A 16,945-nucleotide genomic window follows, 5' to 3' on the forward strand; every position below is an offset into this window, starting at 1 on the left:
GGTTTTCCTTCCTACGACACACCATTCAGCAGTTTCGTCAAAGATGGTGGTTTCGTTTTTCCTCAAATCTCTCACTGGGTGCGCTCTCTCTCGCTCTTCTTCTTTGATGCCAAGTCCCGCCTCTGGACCGGGTGAGGGGCGCAGTGAGTGGCTGAGAGGATGAGCACTGCGCGTTCCCTGCAACAGCTGCGAGCTGCCTCTCTCCACCACAGGAGTTGTCGGAATTGAGCCCGTGGAGAACGACAAAACGGCCGCTTTGTCACATATTGCCCCAGTCCAGGACCAGAAGACCAACGCAGATATCGCTACATCCATGACCGGACAGGGATTAAGTGGCGAAGGAGACAACTGTACGGAAGAGGTAGAACGGATTTTACCCAGGTAGGTGTAGGATCTGTTTGTCTGGAATCTTTGTAGGTCTCCGTGAAAGCAACGCATAATAAATCACCCAGCTAGCCAGCCGGGGCGCCTATGCAGTCTGTGTGTTAGAGATAGACTATATTGCAGTCCTTTTGCGCAGAGCACTTATATCTTAAGGACTATTTGAAAGGTTATTTTAACCTTAAGCATATACCAGACTGATAGTTAGCACACCTCGGATGCAATTTGGTGGATCTCAAACACGAACATTTTCCTCGGATAAAACCTGAAATTAATGTGCATAAACGCCAATTAAATGCGACTATCTGTGCGTAATAGCACGTTTGCCGCTTGAATATTATTCTTATGGGATCTGTAGGTATTTAAATAGAAATTGGAGACTGTTCGATTTTCGTTACAACGTGGGAATGCAGCGGCTTGGTCTAGTCTTTGTGCTCTACGCCGCAGTCCCCCTTCCCTGGATGTGTGTGTGTGTGTGTGTGTGTGTGTGTGTGTGTGTGTGTGTGTGTGTGTGTGTGTGTGTGTAGCCTACGTGTGTGGATCGCTTTAACTGAGACCGTACGTGCAAACTTGCTCGAGCAGCGATTTGTAACTGGCACGTATGCCGTAGACCCGTGTATCAGCCTCCCGTGATCTAAATAAATGCTCCCTGGAGAACCGTTTGACCATTATTGTGTCGCGCGGTAGCTTAGCCTATACCCACAGTAATAAACAGCACCATGATTTGAATTATAAAACTTGGTTAACTGTGAATTTTTTCCCACCTAGTTTCTATTCCGTTTCTCCAAGCTTCCAATCATGGGGGTTATGGTAAGACGGACAGCCTACTTTCCGTTTTACGTGTTTATCAGCTTAACTTCACAAGGAAAACGACTAGTTTCCAGGATTAGCTAACGTTTATTGTTTAGTCATCCAATAAAGCGCCATGGCTAGCTATTGACTCTAGTCAAGGGTCTGACTAATAGGTTTGTTATCTAATGGCACATTCTCAGGACTTTCGAAACCTTTGAGGAAGAAACGTTTTTAGGTGTGTTATTTCTCGTCCATTCAGTATGTCTCATTTATCACTTCGTTCCGCTCTTTCAGGACTGTCAGGTTTTAGGAGTGCCCTCGGAGACCATGGATAAAACTTTACATACGCTGCAGAAACCAGCCGACTCAACCGACAAGGTCCTGGACGATGGAACAGGACTGGCTCTGGATATGAGAATGGGAGACAGGGAATTCACGGAACAATCTATTAGACTTACGGACAAAATCCCTTTAGTGAAGCCCTACTTCAAAAAGAAACACGGACAGAGGAAACTAGACGCCAAATGCCTTCGCGCACTAGAGGACCCTATCCTGACTACATTATTGAGTACGGATTCGCTAGTAACCGGAGATGGGGTGTTTGTCCCCCGAAACCCTCCGGGAAGAACAGCGGGGAACCTGTGCACTGCGGCTGTGGTCAAACAGGCACGGATCGGCGGGCCGGTGTGCCTGAAAGACTCAGGAGCTAGCGGTGTAACGGCCATGATTACCGGTGACACCGACACGGATATGGCTGACACGGAAATGGCGCATGCCGCCTCCGAGTTGGACGAGACAGAGGGGGGTTCAACCAAGGTGCCAGTAGATCTCCAGCGTGTGACAATAAACCCTAGCGATCGCCGATTCCAGCTCAAACTTCCCCCTGGGGCCCGCGATGTGGCTACGGCACCCCCCACACCAGATCGGCCTATCCCTCTAGTAAGCCCTCCACGCGAGGAGGGCAACAAGACGAGTGACCTCTTCGCCTCTGAAGCTTTGCGGGGGGCGAATTGCCTCTCTATCAAAGACAGTACGAGCACCCCCCGTCTTCATGTCGACAAAAGCGAGATATTTCAGGATAAAAGTGAAGAGGCCTCCCTGGATCTAGTCTTTGAGCTCCTAACTCAGCTCCAATATCACACACACCAAGCCGACGCGGTTTCGGTCTGCGTGGATTTCCTGCAGGGGTTGTGTGTGTATGGGAGTGACTGCGCGTATCACCACACTGTGCTACCGTACCACTGGCAGATCCGCCGGAGTGATAGTCAATGCTGGCAAAGCGTGGCGGATGACTCGCAGGAACAGTTGGAGAGGCTATATTGCAATCCGGACAATGAGCAAATCCGGCTCAAGTTTCAGTAAGTGCTTTTATTTTGTTACCTTGTTCATCCTGTGCTGCTATAAGCGAGAATGTGGCCTCAGAGCAGAGGTTATTACGGTATTATATTAGATATGTTTTGATAAGAGAAAGGTATGCTGTTGATATAACCAGTTTGTGTGTATATGTTTGTCAGTGTTTAAATGAGGGTGTGTCTTTTTTGCATTTACAGTCTGCAAGGTGGTGTGTGTATTTATATGATAACTAACGGGTAGTTTTAGTTCCCGTATCTCCGCTCTTATGTGGGTATAGTTGTATTATGGCCCTCTTGATTTCTGTAATAATGTGCACGCTCTGCGGCCAAACCCAGCCTTGTCATTGGTTGAAACAGCCCAAACTAGGAAGCACTGTACCCAGGGTTTTAGCTTTATGAACTTGCGTGACCTTCTGCTTGATGCGGTCGGTCGACACACACGCATTGGCTGTCTCTCTCCCACACACGTCACACTTACTCTCTAGTTTGGCACGCAGTCTTTCACACGAACAGCATACACACAGTTCACACACCCCCCCTTGTCAAGCGCTAGTCGACAAGCATACAAAGCATGCTTTAGTTCGAGCTAAACTCAAACCAATTTTTTCAAAATGACAGTTAGCAATTTAACCACACACACACAGTTTTACAAGTTATACAAGGCACTGGGGGAACAGGGTTGCTTATGTTCGTGCGAATGTGCGTGTGTTGTTGACAATACGCATTACCCTTCCCACTGGCAGGATGCTCACGGGTTCGTGCGAACCAAAATTCTGCCAAGCTCTTATTTGAATATGCAACATCGACGTAGGCCTACAGATAGCAGGCTCCGGTAGTCGCTCGAGCCAAGCGGATACTTCCTTTATGAAAGGTCTGGCAACGCCATTCTGTACAATATCCAATAACAACACCTGTAATACTTACGTAATAATCTTTAAAATCAGTTAATGACCTTACTAACCTGGCAGGACCCAAAATCCGTTAGAAGAAGACATTTTTTTTTATTTTTAAAACGTCTTAAGTTATTTTAGAAAAACAAATTAGGCATAGGCTAGTATATTGGTGTATAATGTCGGATATGTATTATGTTTTTAAGTACATTTCCATTCGTTGACACCTTTATTTAAAGGCGTTTTGCTTTCCTCTTTATTGTTTTCTATGGTGAACTGTTAGAACTCCTCTCTGGGAGAATTTCGACCAACTGCCACCAACACATTCCCACATTGTTGGCCAGGTGTAAAGTTAGCTTTAACTACTGTAACCACATCCTTATTCCTCCCTAATAAACACACATAGCCTACACCCCAGGTGATATTGTGTTGCTGTAGTAACTGAAGGTAGTTGATAACAGCAGCGTTGGGATCTGAGGAGCAGCAGATGACTAAACAAGCCTTTCCGTCGACATGGCAACAGACTTCTTTGGCTGCCCCTGTTGGGTGTTTGTGTGTGTGTGACAAATGAAGACAGGGATTTGTCTGGCTTGTATTTGTGTGTGTTTGAGAGGGCATTGCGTGTGTGCGATTGTGAGCATGACAAAGTTAATAGAGATGTTATAATTCCTTTTAAGTGTGTATCTGTTAGGGAGTGCATTTGTGTCTATTTCATAAACAGTTCTTGCCTTGCGTGACTGTATTTAAGTCAGCATTGCCCCTCTGTGAAGCAGGGCCACAAGGCCAAAGGTCAGCGAGTAAGTGTCCACTCAGCCCCGCTCTTCGCTAGGTAGAAATGTTCTCCTTCCCCATTATACACTTCAGCTACATCTCCGGCACGACACCACGTTAGTCCTTTGCTTGACACGCAATCTAGATAATGATTTTTTTCCCAGGGCTCTGATGGTACCGATATAATTTTTCTTTTTCCACGAGGCGGACCAATTTTCAGCCCTCTGAAATCCCGCTGCACGTCAAACATCGTGCTCAATGGCGTGTAAAAGAAATAAATGGGAACGGATGACAACATCGTTATGTCCGTTTCCTGCGTTAAGGTTTTGTTTTCATATTGTAAGACATGAAATCCGCTTTACGTTTGTGTTCCCTTGCTACGGCACTAATGAGCGTCATCCCAGCCCTGTTCTTCTCCTTTGGTTTTGTTATTTATTCGGATGTAGAAACGGCTCAGAGAAATTTGATATGCGTAGGTCAAATTTCCAATTGATCTACCAGAGTATGTGTGTATGCGAAGGGGGAGCGGCCATGTGGTCCCATTAGGTTAATCCTGTCCATATGATAACTGCGAAGGAAGTACCATAATCCCCTAGTTTTACGATTTCTCTGGCCTGCTTTAGCTATGGAATACTCATTAACTAACACCTGAAACCCAGTGATTTAGCCTTTTTTATTTGCCCTATGCTCACCCCCGTGACAGGAACAGGTTACGTAATCTGCCCGTGAGTCCGTGACAGCGGGAAGGGCGGTGAAAGGGCTACTTGTCGTTAAACGACACAAACAGTCACTCAGCAACAAGAGCGACCTGACACCTAATTGGTGTGTGTGCGTGTTGTGTTCGTGTCTTTGCGCTACAGTTTGTCCGATATGATAAGTTGTAGGACAGTAGGTGAACCATGGCTGTGTGCATGTCACCTGTCTTCATTAAGTGCATGCGTGCTTGCGTGTGAGTTTACGTTTTCTTGCGTGTGTGTGCGAGAGGGCAACGTGTCAGACAGCCCATAAAGTGATTCAGTGCGTCATGGTCTGGGTCGCCCTGCCCTTTCTTACCAAGAGACAACCTTTGACCTTTTTTCCTGTGCTTCCTCTTTCTCTCTGATCCATTGCTATCCTCCCTCTTTTTTCTCCCTCACTCTCAGTGACATGTGTTACTGCAGGCATTCATACACTGGAGCAATTTCCTCTTCTGAACCTCCTCCCAATCTATCCTTAACCTGTCCTCCCTCTCTCAATTCTACTTCTCATTAGCTTCTCTCTATCGCCCATGTCCATGTTTTACTAACCTGGCAGGACCCAAAATCCTCAAAATAGTAGTAAAACAAGGAAAATGTAACCTTGTGAGGACATCTTGCCAGTACCCATGAGGGAAAAACTTAGGTTTAGGTGTTAGGTTTAGGGTAACTGGTTTAGGGTTAAGTTTAGGGGTTAGGTAAAACATAATTTTGGATCTTGTCCCGGCAAGGATAGCGATGTGCCACCTGGTGCAGTCAGCTGACAAATACAGCTCTCTTTTTCTCAAAAACACACATATCTCACACCCACACACACTCTGGCTGAAATGTGTGTGGTATGTAGACCAGCAGAGAGTGTGAACCGAAAAACCTGCCTCCACCCAGAAAGTTGAACAATCACTGAAATATAAAACGTTGTATTGAAACTGGAGGATGGCGTTTGAGGTGGACTAAAGAGGGTGGTGATGATGATGTTGTGAGTGAGTCTGTCTATGTTGCAGTTTCTTGCCCTTATCTGTTCTCTAAAGCTGGGAAACAGCCCCCCCCCCCCAAAAAAAACTGACAGCGAAGCACAAACAGAAATCAGTATTTACGGTATGTCAGTATGAGGAAGTGAGGAATATTGCTTTCGTGTTTGTGTGCTATCTCTTGTATGTGTCACAAGGACGTGAGTATCATGGTATAGATTTTTGTTGCCGTATCAGTGTCTTTATAGTTAGTTCACTGGTATGCGTGTGTGTGTTTTTGCATGTTTGTTTTTTGCGTTTGTGTGTACTTACCTGGCTCTAATCTGAGACGCTTTTGGGAGGGTGACTGATACTGGCATGTGGGTTTCTGCCCTGTGAGAAAGTCCTGGGGGTGAGTGTGATCTGTCGAGTGTGTTTGTGTGAAAGATTGGTTGAGGACTGGATCTCTCTGTCTCTTTATCTCTCTCTCTCTTGCTCGCTCACCCTCAGAGACCACAAACCACAGCTGCCCCAGAGGTGCTTGGTAATTGTGTGTGTTTGTGTATGTTTGTGTGTGTGTGTGTGCAACAGAGTGCTGAGCAAAGGCTAATTATCTTAGCTTTTCCCAGTCCGCCTCTTTTTAAAACACACTCCAGGCTTGAACTCATTATAGCTCTGTTATTTCAACTGCTGTTTGTGTGTGACTTTTGTGTAAATCCAAACTAACGATGACTGTGCTTTACACTCGAGAAGGCTTGTGTTGTAGGTTGTGTGTGTGTGTGTGTGTAGTCATGTGGGGTTTGTGACCTGATTGTTTCACCTGACACAGATGCGTCACTATGATTGGGTGGGCGGTGCCATGGTGATCCCAGTACTGCTCTGTGATTGGGCCGTCGGGACTTCAGAGAGTGTTGTTAGTGACCGTGACCTCCTGACAAGATGTCTTGTTTTTTTTCTGACAAGAGATTTGTCAAGATATCAAGATAACTTGCACCTTGTCTCTGCATCCCCCTTTTCTTTTTAGTTTTCCTCTTCCCTTTGCACCCGAGTGGAACGATTAGATATTCCTTTATCTGAAATGAACCAAATGTTTTCGGTTCGGATTTCTCCCGCTTTCCTCTCAGGTTTTGACCAGAATCTTTTTTTAGCGGGTGTGTCTGTCAGCACGCCCAATCGCCTGCTAGCGAGTGACTGTATGCTTGTAAAGCGTGTATCCCCGCAGCAAGCTCGGAACAGGTTGAACTCGGAGGCCGCCAACTGGAGGGAGAGATTAGAGGGACGATTGTCCTGGGTCAACAGAGACCCTGTCAGGAAGGGAGCTGGCTAAGGGGAGGGGGGCGGAGACCCACAACACAAGGATGGAGTGTAGTGTGACCGGGTGTGAATGGCTGTTGGAGATCTATGGCAGGTCATAAAGCCCTACAGCGGCTCGTTAACATGACAAAGTTCACAAATTCCACATGACTACGGCAGTTCCTCATTACTCTGGCCGCCTGTTATGTCAAACGCGCACACACACACAAATGCTGTAACCCACCAGGCCAGAAGGCCAGTAGAGGTCATTCTGTACAGGAAGAAAAGAACGGAGATGAGTGAAAAGAGAAGTGAATGGAACACGTGGAACGCTGTGAGAGAACAGAATGAACAGAACATGGAGGATGACAGGAGAACCGAGGAGCGAGAACGGAACAGACTCTACTGTGAAAATACACCCTGTTCCTTGTCACAGCCCCTCTTGATATTTCTTTTCTCTCTTTGCTCTTCTGTTTTTCAGTTCCTTTTTCTCCGTTTCCGATTCCCTCTCGCTAGCCACATGCCTTATCAGGTGTGCTGTGCCAATGACCACTGTTTTCACACAAAAAAAAACTCCCCAGTAAAATGAGAGACCAAAGCAGTGAGAGTGAACAAAATCTATTTTCCTATACCAGCCAGAAGCTAACACTGACCCTTATAGCAGTGCGCTGTCTGTCACATCATCCTCTGGAAGCACAAGGGAGCAGTTAGCAGATCTCTGTTTCAGTTCCTCACAGAGACCGTCTAGTTGGCAGAAACACCAACGGTAGTCTGTTTACATGTGAAATGTGTGATAAGACCCCCCTCTCTACTGACCAGTGTTGTATGTTTTAGTGTGACTTAGCAATTTCATAAGTTGTGTGGCAATGAACCATGTGTCAGTGTGTCATAGAAACTATGACAAGGCACTTTTTTAAATGAAGGGAGTTTCACTTCTCAGCAGATTTCGGTCAATGAACTCACCTTAGTAAATCTGTAGGGTCCTCTGTGGTTGAGCTGAAGATTACGTGTTTGTGCTGGAGGGAGAGGTTAGGGCTAGGAGAGGATTCTTCTGCGTTGAAGTTTATTCCTGAATAAAGCATAAACATCATGGGTTTTCTAATTGTTTAGTGAAGGAAAAAACGAAAAATATGTTGACCAATGAAAAGTACAATGACTTTGTAAGTTGTCTGGGAACAGTACCACATAGGTCACCAAAACACACACACACACTGTCACACCTCTCACAAACAAATCCAACCCCCGACCTGTGCGTGTCTCTTAGTGTTCAGACTCATGACCTTTAACCTGAAATCCTGTTAGTCTCCCAGCCGTTATCAATCAATCAGCCTATTAACACAGCGACAGTTAGCCTATCGACCCACTGTGTGGATATATATGTGTTTTGCACGACACTTGCATGCCTTGCCCACATGTGTAAGGGGCACGTCTGACCCAGAAACAGCTTTGCTGGGAGTACGAGGGCTGTACATCAGTAGGGTGGTAGAGTATAGGATAGGGACTCCCAAACACTATGTGGTTATAATAAGGATATGATCCTTACTAGCACTGGCAAGAGATGTCTCTCCATCTGCCTTTCTCAATTTCTCCCGGTATATCCTGTCTCCATGTCTCTCTCTCTCTGTGCTTTTCACCCAGTCACCATGGTCAAAGTGTTTTCCTTGGTGAACTGTCGTTTTTGGTCCGGATAGCAATGTATGTAGGCTTATGTTTGTCTTTCCTAATAGGTAATTCAGTAATGTTTTGACTGTTGTAGTAAGGTTTATTCTGACTGCCTGAATATTCTGTTCCTGAGGCTTTAGTGTTTTAGTAGAACAGGTTTGTGAACTCAGCCCTAGAACCAGTTGGATAAAGGGACTCTTCTCTTCCCCCAGCTCTCGGTATAGCGAGGCGTGGTAATAATCTATATGCATAGGTCAGCTCATCTGTTGACATAGAGCGTTTACACTACTCTAACCGCAACGTGTGATATGTTTCGGGTTTGTGAGATGTTGTGAGACTGAAGAGTGTGCCAGTGTGTCGGGAGACATGTATGATGCTAGCCGTGTGCGTGTGCGCTGTACTGATACTGTCTTCTCTTCTGTTTAGGGGACGCGTGTTTTCGTTAGACTTCAGCGCCATGCGCGTATGCGACCTGGAGTTCGACCGCGTTAGACGCCTGACGACTCCATCCAGCCCCGCCGCCCCGGCCACAAACACCACCCCCAGCTGCTACACCGTGTGGAAATACTACTGCAGAGATAACTTCGGATGGAGGGAATATTCTGAGGTGAGGGTGTGTGTCTGTGTGTGGTATATGTTTGTGTGTGAGAAAGGTGACTTCTAGGCCTTTAAAGCAGGGTGTGTTTAAACGTACACTAAAGAACCCAGACACGTTAACAGAAATTGGACCACGGGGTGTGCCTTGTGGAATGCATCTTTTGTTGAGATTACAGGCTTTCGTTCCAACTGCTGCAAGCGTGTTTAGAGTTCTCCAACATGTGTGTTTGTTCATGTGTGTTCTCCCCTCGCTTCAACCAGATAGGAACCAGAAGTTCTCTGGCACTCACACGCTCAGAAACACTCAGCCTGAAATCAGATTCTGTTGTGTCATTGTTCCTGTTTAGGCTATTTCTTCATCCAAGTCAGTCAGAAAAAATATTTGAAACCATTCTGTGTGGCCATTTGGAAAAGGTTCTACCCGGGACTTGGTTCTATTTGGAATCAAAGGGGCTTTGTCAAAGCGTTCTCCTATTTTAGGAACAACTCTGTTAGGCAGTAGATAGTTACTTTTCATCTGAAAATGTAGCATTAAAGTAATCAGATCAAGCAAAGAGTTGGTTATTACTTTTCTTATAAGATATAATATCTCTTGTTGAGTTTCAATCTCTCTTCTGTCTATCCTTCTCTCTCCCTTTATTCTTCCCGCTCTCTGTTCAGCCGGTGGTGCGTCTAATAGAGGAGGCCAGCGGTCGTGGCCTGAAGGAGGTTCGCTTCATCACCCTCCAGAACCAGTACATCCTCAACATCAGAGAAGGCTTCCAGCAGAACGCCGTTTTTGGCTTCAGGCGGCAGATCAAGAAACGACCCCTTTTCCTCTCGTCTGTGGTCCTCACGCCTCATCTACAGTGAGTACTAGATACAACATATTGACATTATACTTGCCTGGAGAATGAGCTCCCTGAGCTAGAACACTGTTGTGGTTTGAGAATGGCCGATGTCACTTTAGGATTACCTGTCAACATGTGAATTGAGGGGCATCCATTAAACAGTAAATCAACTTTGTATGCCCAAATACAACACTATCCATTCACTTTTAGATATATTAATATACTTTTTGAGTGCACTTTATTCAGAGTTTGCTGAGAGCAATGTCCTACTTTAGGGATGAAAATAAATGAACAGGTGAACTATTCTAAACATTAATCTGGCATATGGCACTGGAGCTGGCTGCTACAAAAACACTCTGGTTTGGAGGGTACCATAGTGGCTGCTCTTGATTGGTTTGGGGAGGTGGTCCTGAGTGCTGCATAATAACATTTCTATTTGAACAAACATGATTCTATTACTGTCTGGGGTTCTATTAACCATGCAGTTAATCTTAAAAGTTCTATTATAATTTAACACTTCTTCACCCCTAAAACATGGTTGCTATTGTTTCCACCCTACTGGATTTTATTCATTTAAAGCGTTTTCTAATAAAATAATTCAGGTAGCCCATGCAAAGTGCCCATTTGTGATGACGTTGTCATCTAGCTAATGTTTGTAGGTGCTGCTAGCGACAAGAGAGAATTGCTTACGTAAATATGAGCCAGCTAGTTTTTACAGCCTTCTAACAGTAAATCTACACCTTTCAGTGACATAGCTGTCACTGGTGGGCACCATGATGACAGCAATTGACATAATCCATTACAACTTGCTCTTTAGCGTCATCTGTTAAGTACCGGATATAGAGACCCAGGCGCATTTCAGCGCCCCAAAGTGCTCCATTAACATTGTCCTGTAAAAGAAATGCAATGAAATCAAAGGATCTCATTGATGTGTGCCCCCACACCCCCAGCAAGCAATTGCTGTGCAATCCAAGTGCTGAGCCGCTGCTGACAGAGTAGTAGGTAACTAAAAGGCTCGTTTGAAACAACCATCTATTTTTTTTTAACCAGTCTAATGTGTACACATGAAAATGTTTAACATAGTTGGACACCAAGCGAACGTGCTAGGGGGGCGTGCTACCATTTCCCGACTGTAAACTACACACTGTGGTTGGACACAAAGTCCCAGCACAATGAGCACACGACACTGTTGTGTCCCCACGGACAAAGTGTCACTTCCTACATGGTGTTCGATGGATGTAGCCGTCAGCCAGTTAGTCAGCTAACCAGTCAGCATGACAACCAATCAGCCACAGTCAGCTGAGCAACAGGACACAGTCTTACCCTGTCCTTGCCAGTTCTAAGCGTCCATCCCTACTGCTACATTGCGCTGTTCCATCAAGGTTTGGAACCAACAGATGGAGAGAGGGAGGGAGAGAGGGATAGAGCAGCAGAGAGAGATGAGGAAGAAAATATTAGAAGGAGGGAGAGACAGAAAGGAACAGATGGGAAGGAAAAAAGAGAAGTCTAGATGACTTCCAGACAGGGGCACAGGCATGAGTGAACGAGTGTGAAACGTGACTGTGGGGAGTTGGAATGCGAGCGGAAGATTTGTCCCCGGGACTTTTTCAGCCCATTTCCTTTTTCCATCTACGGCTGCCCTGGTTCTGTTCTGTTTGAAGTCGTGGGCTAGGAGATGTCATCAGATGTTCTCAGATAGTCATGCAGGCCATGTTAGCCATGAACGGTCCTATCAATCAGTACACCGGCCTACATTAATGTGGTGTCTGTTTTTTTGTTGTTCAGTATGCATGCGTGTATCCTGTGTCAGAACACACTGTCCTGAGCACAGAGGTGGTAGTCATTAGCTTGATTGGCACTTTGGCTCTGTAGCCGCTCGCCAGTTAGTTCTCACTCGGGTAAATAAATCCTACATGCGCACACGCCCTTCCCACACAAACAGTCATGGACACACAGTTGTACGCTCACCTTGCCATAAACGCTTTCAACCTAATCTTTCATCTCTATCTATCTAGCTGTCTGTCTCTCGTTTTCTCTTTATCTCTCTTTCTTGCTGCTCGGGACTGGCATTCATCCCTCGTTCTCCCACACTGCTATCCGGTTTGTTCATTTCAAACTAACTCTTTCGCACACTCGTCCTTGTGATCTTTTTTTTGGAACACACAGGGAATGGAGAGTGATTGTGGGCGACTGATTTCAGCCTCGCTCTGAAAGCGAGGCTGAGTTGAGATGAAAGATGAGGGAAAGACATTGTCGAGAGAGAGACTGTCACTGTCCCATAGCAAAACACACACACACACACACAGATAAGGCTAATAGCATTAAGACATAAAGACCAAGCCAGAGATAACATGACAGTGAGCCTACTGTTGAGAGATCAAATGCCAGACAGATGATTTCTTGGCTTTTCTCTCCCTGTAGGTTTTATGACGGCCCCCTGATATGCTATCGCCTCGTGTTTTTTCATGCTGCGTCTGCTCCTCATTTAAATGAAGGTCTTCAGGGTTTTTCTCCCCCCACTGTTGACGCTGTCGAAATGGAATGACTTCACCACGACAGGAACTCTGTTCACAATTCCGGTTTTGGTGTTGCTTTGGGTTCATCTGCAATTTAGCATTAGCACAGCTTGTTAGGAAATAAAAACATGATTGGATGGTTCCGGATGTGGTTCAGAAATCCGGGTGTTGTCCCAACACTGCGTAATCCCAAACGTGGCGTGTAACTCTTTTTCTTCCTCGCTCTTTTCTCCTCTCCTTCAGGACTCTTGGCGGCCTCTCCTCTTCTCTCCCCTCTTCCTCCTCCTCCACATCCTCCACCTCCTCTTTGGATCTGTCCATTTCGCTCCCTCTTTCTCCTACCACCAACCCTCCCAGCGTGTTCCCGGAGACCTGGTTGCCAATGACGACCAGCCAGGACTTCCTGCAAGTTCCCGTGTCCCGTGACGACCGGAGCTATCGGACGGTCTACACCCTTTTCCACAAGACCGTGTCCGAAACCAAGTTCCGCATCCTGAAGATCCTTCGCGTCCAGAACCCCTTCCTCTGGGAGAAATACAAGAGGTGAGTCGTCGTCTTGTTGCCAAAAAACTCCTCGCCAAAATGTGTTATTTTACCACACGTCTACAGGGCCCTCCCGGGGGAGACATGGTTGGTTGAGTTAATGGACAGTTGTTAGCTGTTGCTGGTTTAACTGTCTGAGTAATAGTAACAGTCCTGTAGACTGAGGGTGTGCTTGAGGTGTGACGCAAATGCCCATTTCTGTCCGCCTGTCTGTTGGGCTGGTGTAGCTCTCAATATGAATAGGTTGGAATGGCTCTGGGAGGCTTCCATCTGGGGCATAGAGGTCACCGATGTTGTTGATACTGAGAGCAGTGTGCCAACCGCTAGGTGTTGCTAACCGCAGTAACGGTTGGCAAAACTCCTCCATTGGTTAGCAGTGTGGTATTTCCATTTTACAGAATCTTGTTGGCGTTTGGTGTTGTACTGGTCGTGAGAGCCGATCTGTGTTTTGCGTGTGAGCTCTGTCTGTGTGTGTGAAGGCTGTTTCTGTTCTGAACCCACATGCAAGTACGCAGCTCAGTTCTTCCCATTAGTGGAACCAACTAGTCAGATAAGACCGTGAGAACGGTGGTTCCGAAACACAGGAAGTGGTTCCTTTCTCTCTCCGCTTAACACACAAGGGCTGAGAGCAGAAAGATAAAGAAGCGTGGTCAGGTGGCAGTAAGCGACGGGCCTGTGTGGCGATTCTGTGCGTGCCTGTGTGTGAAAGGTGGAGATGGTATAGCAGAGCAGGTCAGGTGAGTCTTTCTGGCGTGTGCTAACAGATGCACACATCTTCTTCTGTGTCAGCAGCATGACAAGAGCAGTTAGAAGGGAGGGGCAGAGGGGTGAGTGGGGACTGAAACTGAGGGAAAGAGAAAGAAAGAGGAGAAATGTAATGAGAGGAGAGAGGCGAAGGGGGAGATGTGTGTGCGTGTGAGGAGACGTTGGGTCAGTGTTGGGTCATAAGCTGCTTGGTCATTGGGGCATGTTGAGGTTACGGTAGGTCTGGCTGGAACATTCACCTCCGCACAAACTGCCTGATCCCATCCCAACTAAGATTGTGTGTCTGTGTGTGTGCATGTGTGTGTGTGTGTGTGTGTGGGGGGGGGGGGGGGTTTGTGTCGCATGCAAACTTGTGTCTTTTTCCTACTGGGTAGAAGCAGTAAATCGACTCTACTTGTTAAGCTGTTTGACTGTATCCCGTTCACTCAAACACTAAAGCCACCATAACCCCCCCTCCCCCTACAGGAAGAAGGAGTACATGTCCCGTCGCCTCTCGGAGATGGACAGAATGCTGAGTGAGCGCCACCTGTTCCATGGCACGTCGACCGACGTGGTGGAGGGCATTTGCAAGCACAACTTTGACCCGCGGGTCTGCGGGAAGCACGCCACCATGTTTGGCCAGGGCTCTTACTTTGCCCGCAAGGCTGTCTATTCGCACAACTTCTCCAAGCGCTCGCCTAAAGGGGTTCACTGCATGTTCCTGGCCAAAGTCCTTACCGGCAGGTAAGTGTCCCATCTGAATGGGTGTACCTACAGGATATGATGATGCGTGTCATTTGGATGATGTTTTATACAAAAACTCTTTCTCATTGTCCGCTTGTCCTGCTATTCCCAGGAATTCAACCCACTCTATTTTCATTTGATTCATTAAGCAGACGCTTTCATTCAATGTGACACACAGAACCAAAGAAGCCATGACTTACTCCGTTTAAAAGGCCGCTAGTTAGTCTCCCTTCCTTGTCTCATTTGGCGAGCGCTAGCTAGACCTTGACGTTGTCCCTGTCTTCTCTGCATCTCCAGGTTTACCGTGGGGAACCCTTCCATGCGCCGGCCGCCCCCACTTAGCCCCCGGGACCCTTCCAGTGACCTGTACGACTCGTGCGTGGACAACTGGGTGGACCCCCAGATCTATGTGATCTTCAATGACGACCAGAGCTACCCATACTTCATCATCCAGTATGAAGAAGTTCCCAGCACCGTGGCTATCTGAGACAAGACTGAACCAGACAAGAATAGACAAAACAGATCCAAACAAAACCATACGGGTCCAGGCAAGACTGGACAGTTTGAGACAGGACAAAACAGATCTAGACAAGACCAGACAGATCCAGTCGAGACCGGATATATCCAAACAAGGCCAGATCCGACAGAACCAAACCAGAATCATCAGTTCGTCATCTAAGGAGTTAACATCTGACACCCAAGCCCAGGAACTACTAAAAATGTTTTATATATTTAACATGACTCCTCAAACCCCCTTATGCCGGCAGCTCCAGTTTGTGTGCTGTTGGTTAAAAGCCCTACCTTACGGGGCAGCCATTCCGAAACCATTTAAACTGGACAGTGGATGGAATTTCCTTTGGACCCAATGCTGTGCAAATGGACATTTGGGTCCCAGTTGGGACAGAACAGTGGGATGTGACACTGAGAGTCAGTGCTGGAGTAACAGCATAACGTTTCTGTTTAAAAACCAAACCCTCCCTTAAGTCCCCCATCTCTCTTTATAAGGCCACCCCGCCTCTCTCCGTCAGAGAGCAGACACGTTTGGTTGGAGAAGATGTACATACATTCTCCTTGTTTATATTTGAAATGTGTGCCTTTTGTCCATAAAAATGTTTATTTATGTTAGTTAATGTAACATTGAGTAAATAAAGAATTTAAAAGAGAAAAATCACAGAACTGTCCAGGATGACGTACTGACACTTTATTATTACCAGATAAGTACACACACTCAAACACACACACTCTTTCAACAGTCTTGGCAACTTATCCCAATATAATGATGGCTGATATTACATACATAATAACAGACACCTGTGATTATGATTTGGAATGTCTTTTCTGGTTACGTTGTTGTCTTTTGAAGCAAAGTGTAGTGCAAACATAAGGAGGAAACCTTTCCAACCAACACCAACCTTCCTTCTGTCCTGTCCTGTCTTTCTGTCTCCTACCTCCCCTTTGGCCTCCCCTGGTCCCCAGAAGGCCTGCGCTTTGTGGTTAATGGGTTAATTTAGTCCAGAACTCAAGAGACCAGGCGTGCAGAGAAAGCAACCTTCCCCAGTCTGGGGACAGCATGTTTGGTGTGGGGGGATAACAGCAAGTCATTGCTCTTCTCCTGGATCTTGTCTAACAAAGCTACACAGCCTAGCTGCACCCTCCTCGCAATAACGCATACTTTTTCTGTCTTTCTCTTATTCCTTATATCTTTCTTTTGTTAATTCATTTTTTCACTTCTCTCGTTCTTGTTTTTGAAGTATTTGATGTCTTTTATGCACTCTGTCTTCTCTTTCTCTCTCTCTGGTTTTGTCTCCTTACTGTGTTGTGAAGGGCTGACGTGCAGAGCTTTGCCCATCATGCGGTAAAGGGGAGGAAAGATAGAGACAAAGGGAGGAGTTATTTTAGAGAGAAGGGTGGAGTTAATTTAAAGAGAGAGAGAGACAAAGGGATGATTTATTTTAGAGAGCAAGAGAGAGGAAAGGAGGAGTTCTTTTCTCCCTCCTCTTCGTGCCTTCTCTGTAAGCCGCGTGCCTGTCTGCTCTCCTCAAATGAATGCAAGATTGGGCAGGTTGCCTTCTTTTCTCTTCCCCCTCCCCCGTCCTCCATTTTCTTCTCTTCTTTTTACTCTACCCCTCCCTTTTTCTTCAGTTCACAA

General features: G+C 46.3%; 1 protein-coding gene across 1 annotated transcript; it reads left to right on the forward strand.

Moving 5' to 3' along the window:
• The first annotated feature begins 118 nt into the window (after positions 1–118).
• tiparp (TCDD-inducible poly(ADP-ribose) polymerase) lies at positions 119–15,977 on the forward strand. Its single transcript, XM_010899970.3, has 7 exons — positions 119–381; positions 1,468–2,531; positions 9,249–9,429; positions 10,080–10,267; positions 13,009–13,308; positions 14,539–14,796; positions 15,094–15,977. The coding sequence occupies exons 2-7, from the start codon at positions 1,501–1,503 to the stop codon at positions 15,281–15,283; spliced, it is 2,148 nt and encodes a 715-aa protein (XP_010898272.1). The 5' UTR covers positions 119–381; positions 1,468–1,500; the 3' UTR covers positions 15,284–15,977.
• Positions 15,978–16,945: the final 968 nt, after the last annotated feature.

Source organism: Esox lucius, chromosome 1, assembly GCF_011004845.1.
Source record: "Esox lucius isolate fEsoLuc1 chromosome 1, fEsoLuc1.pri, whole genome shotgun sequence".
NCBI classification, from domain to species: domain Eukaryota; kingdom Metazoa; phylum Chordata; class Actinopteri; order Esociformes; family Esocidae; genus Esox; species Esox lucius.

Excerpts from the sequence above, each read along its gene's own strand:
- tiparp (XM_010899970.3), top strand. The coding sequence starts at position 1,501 with ATGGATAAAACTTTACATACGCTGCAGAAACCAGCCGACTCAACCGAC. Across the intron at positions 2,532-9,248 it reads CAAATCCGGCTCAAGTTTCA|GGGACGCGTGTTTTCGTTAG; the intron begins GTAAGTGCTTTT and ends TCTTCTGTTTAG. Across the intron at positions 10,268-13,008 it reads GTCCTCACGCCTCATCTACA|GACTCTTGGCGGCCTCTCCT; the intron begins GTGAGTACTAGA and ends CCTCTCCTTCAG.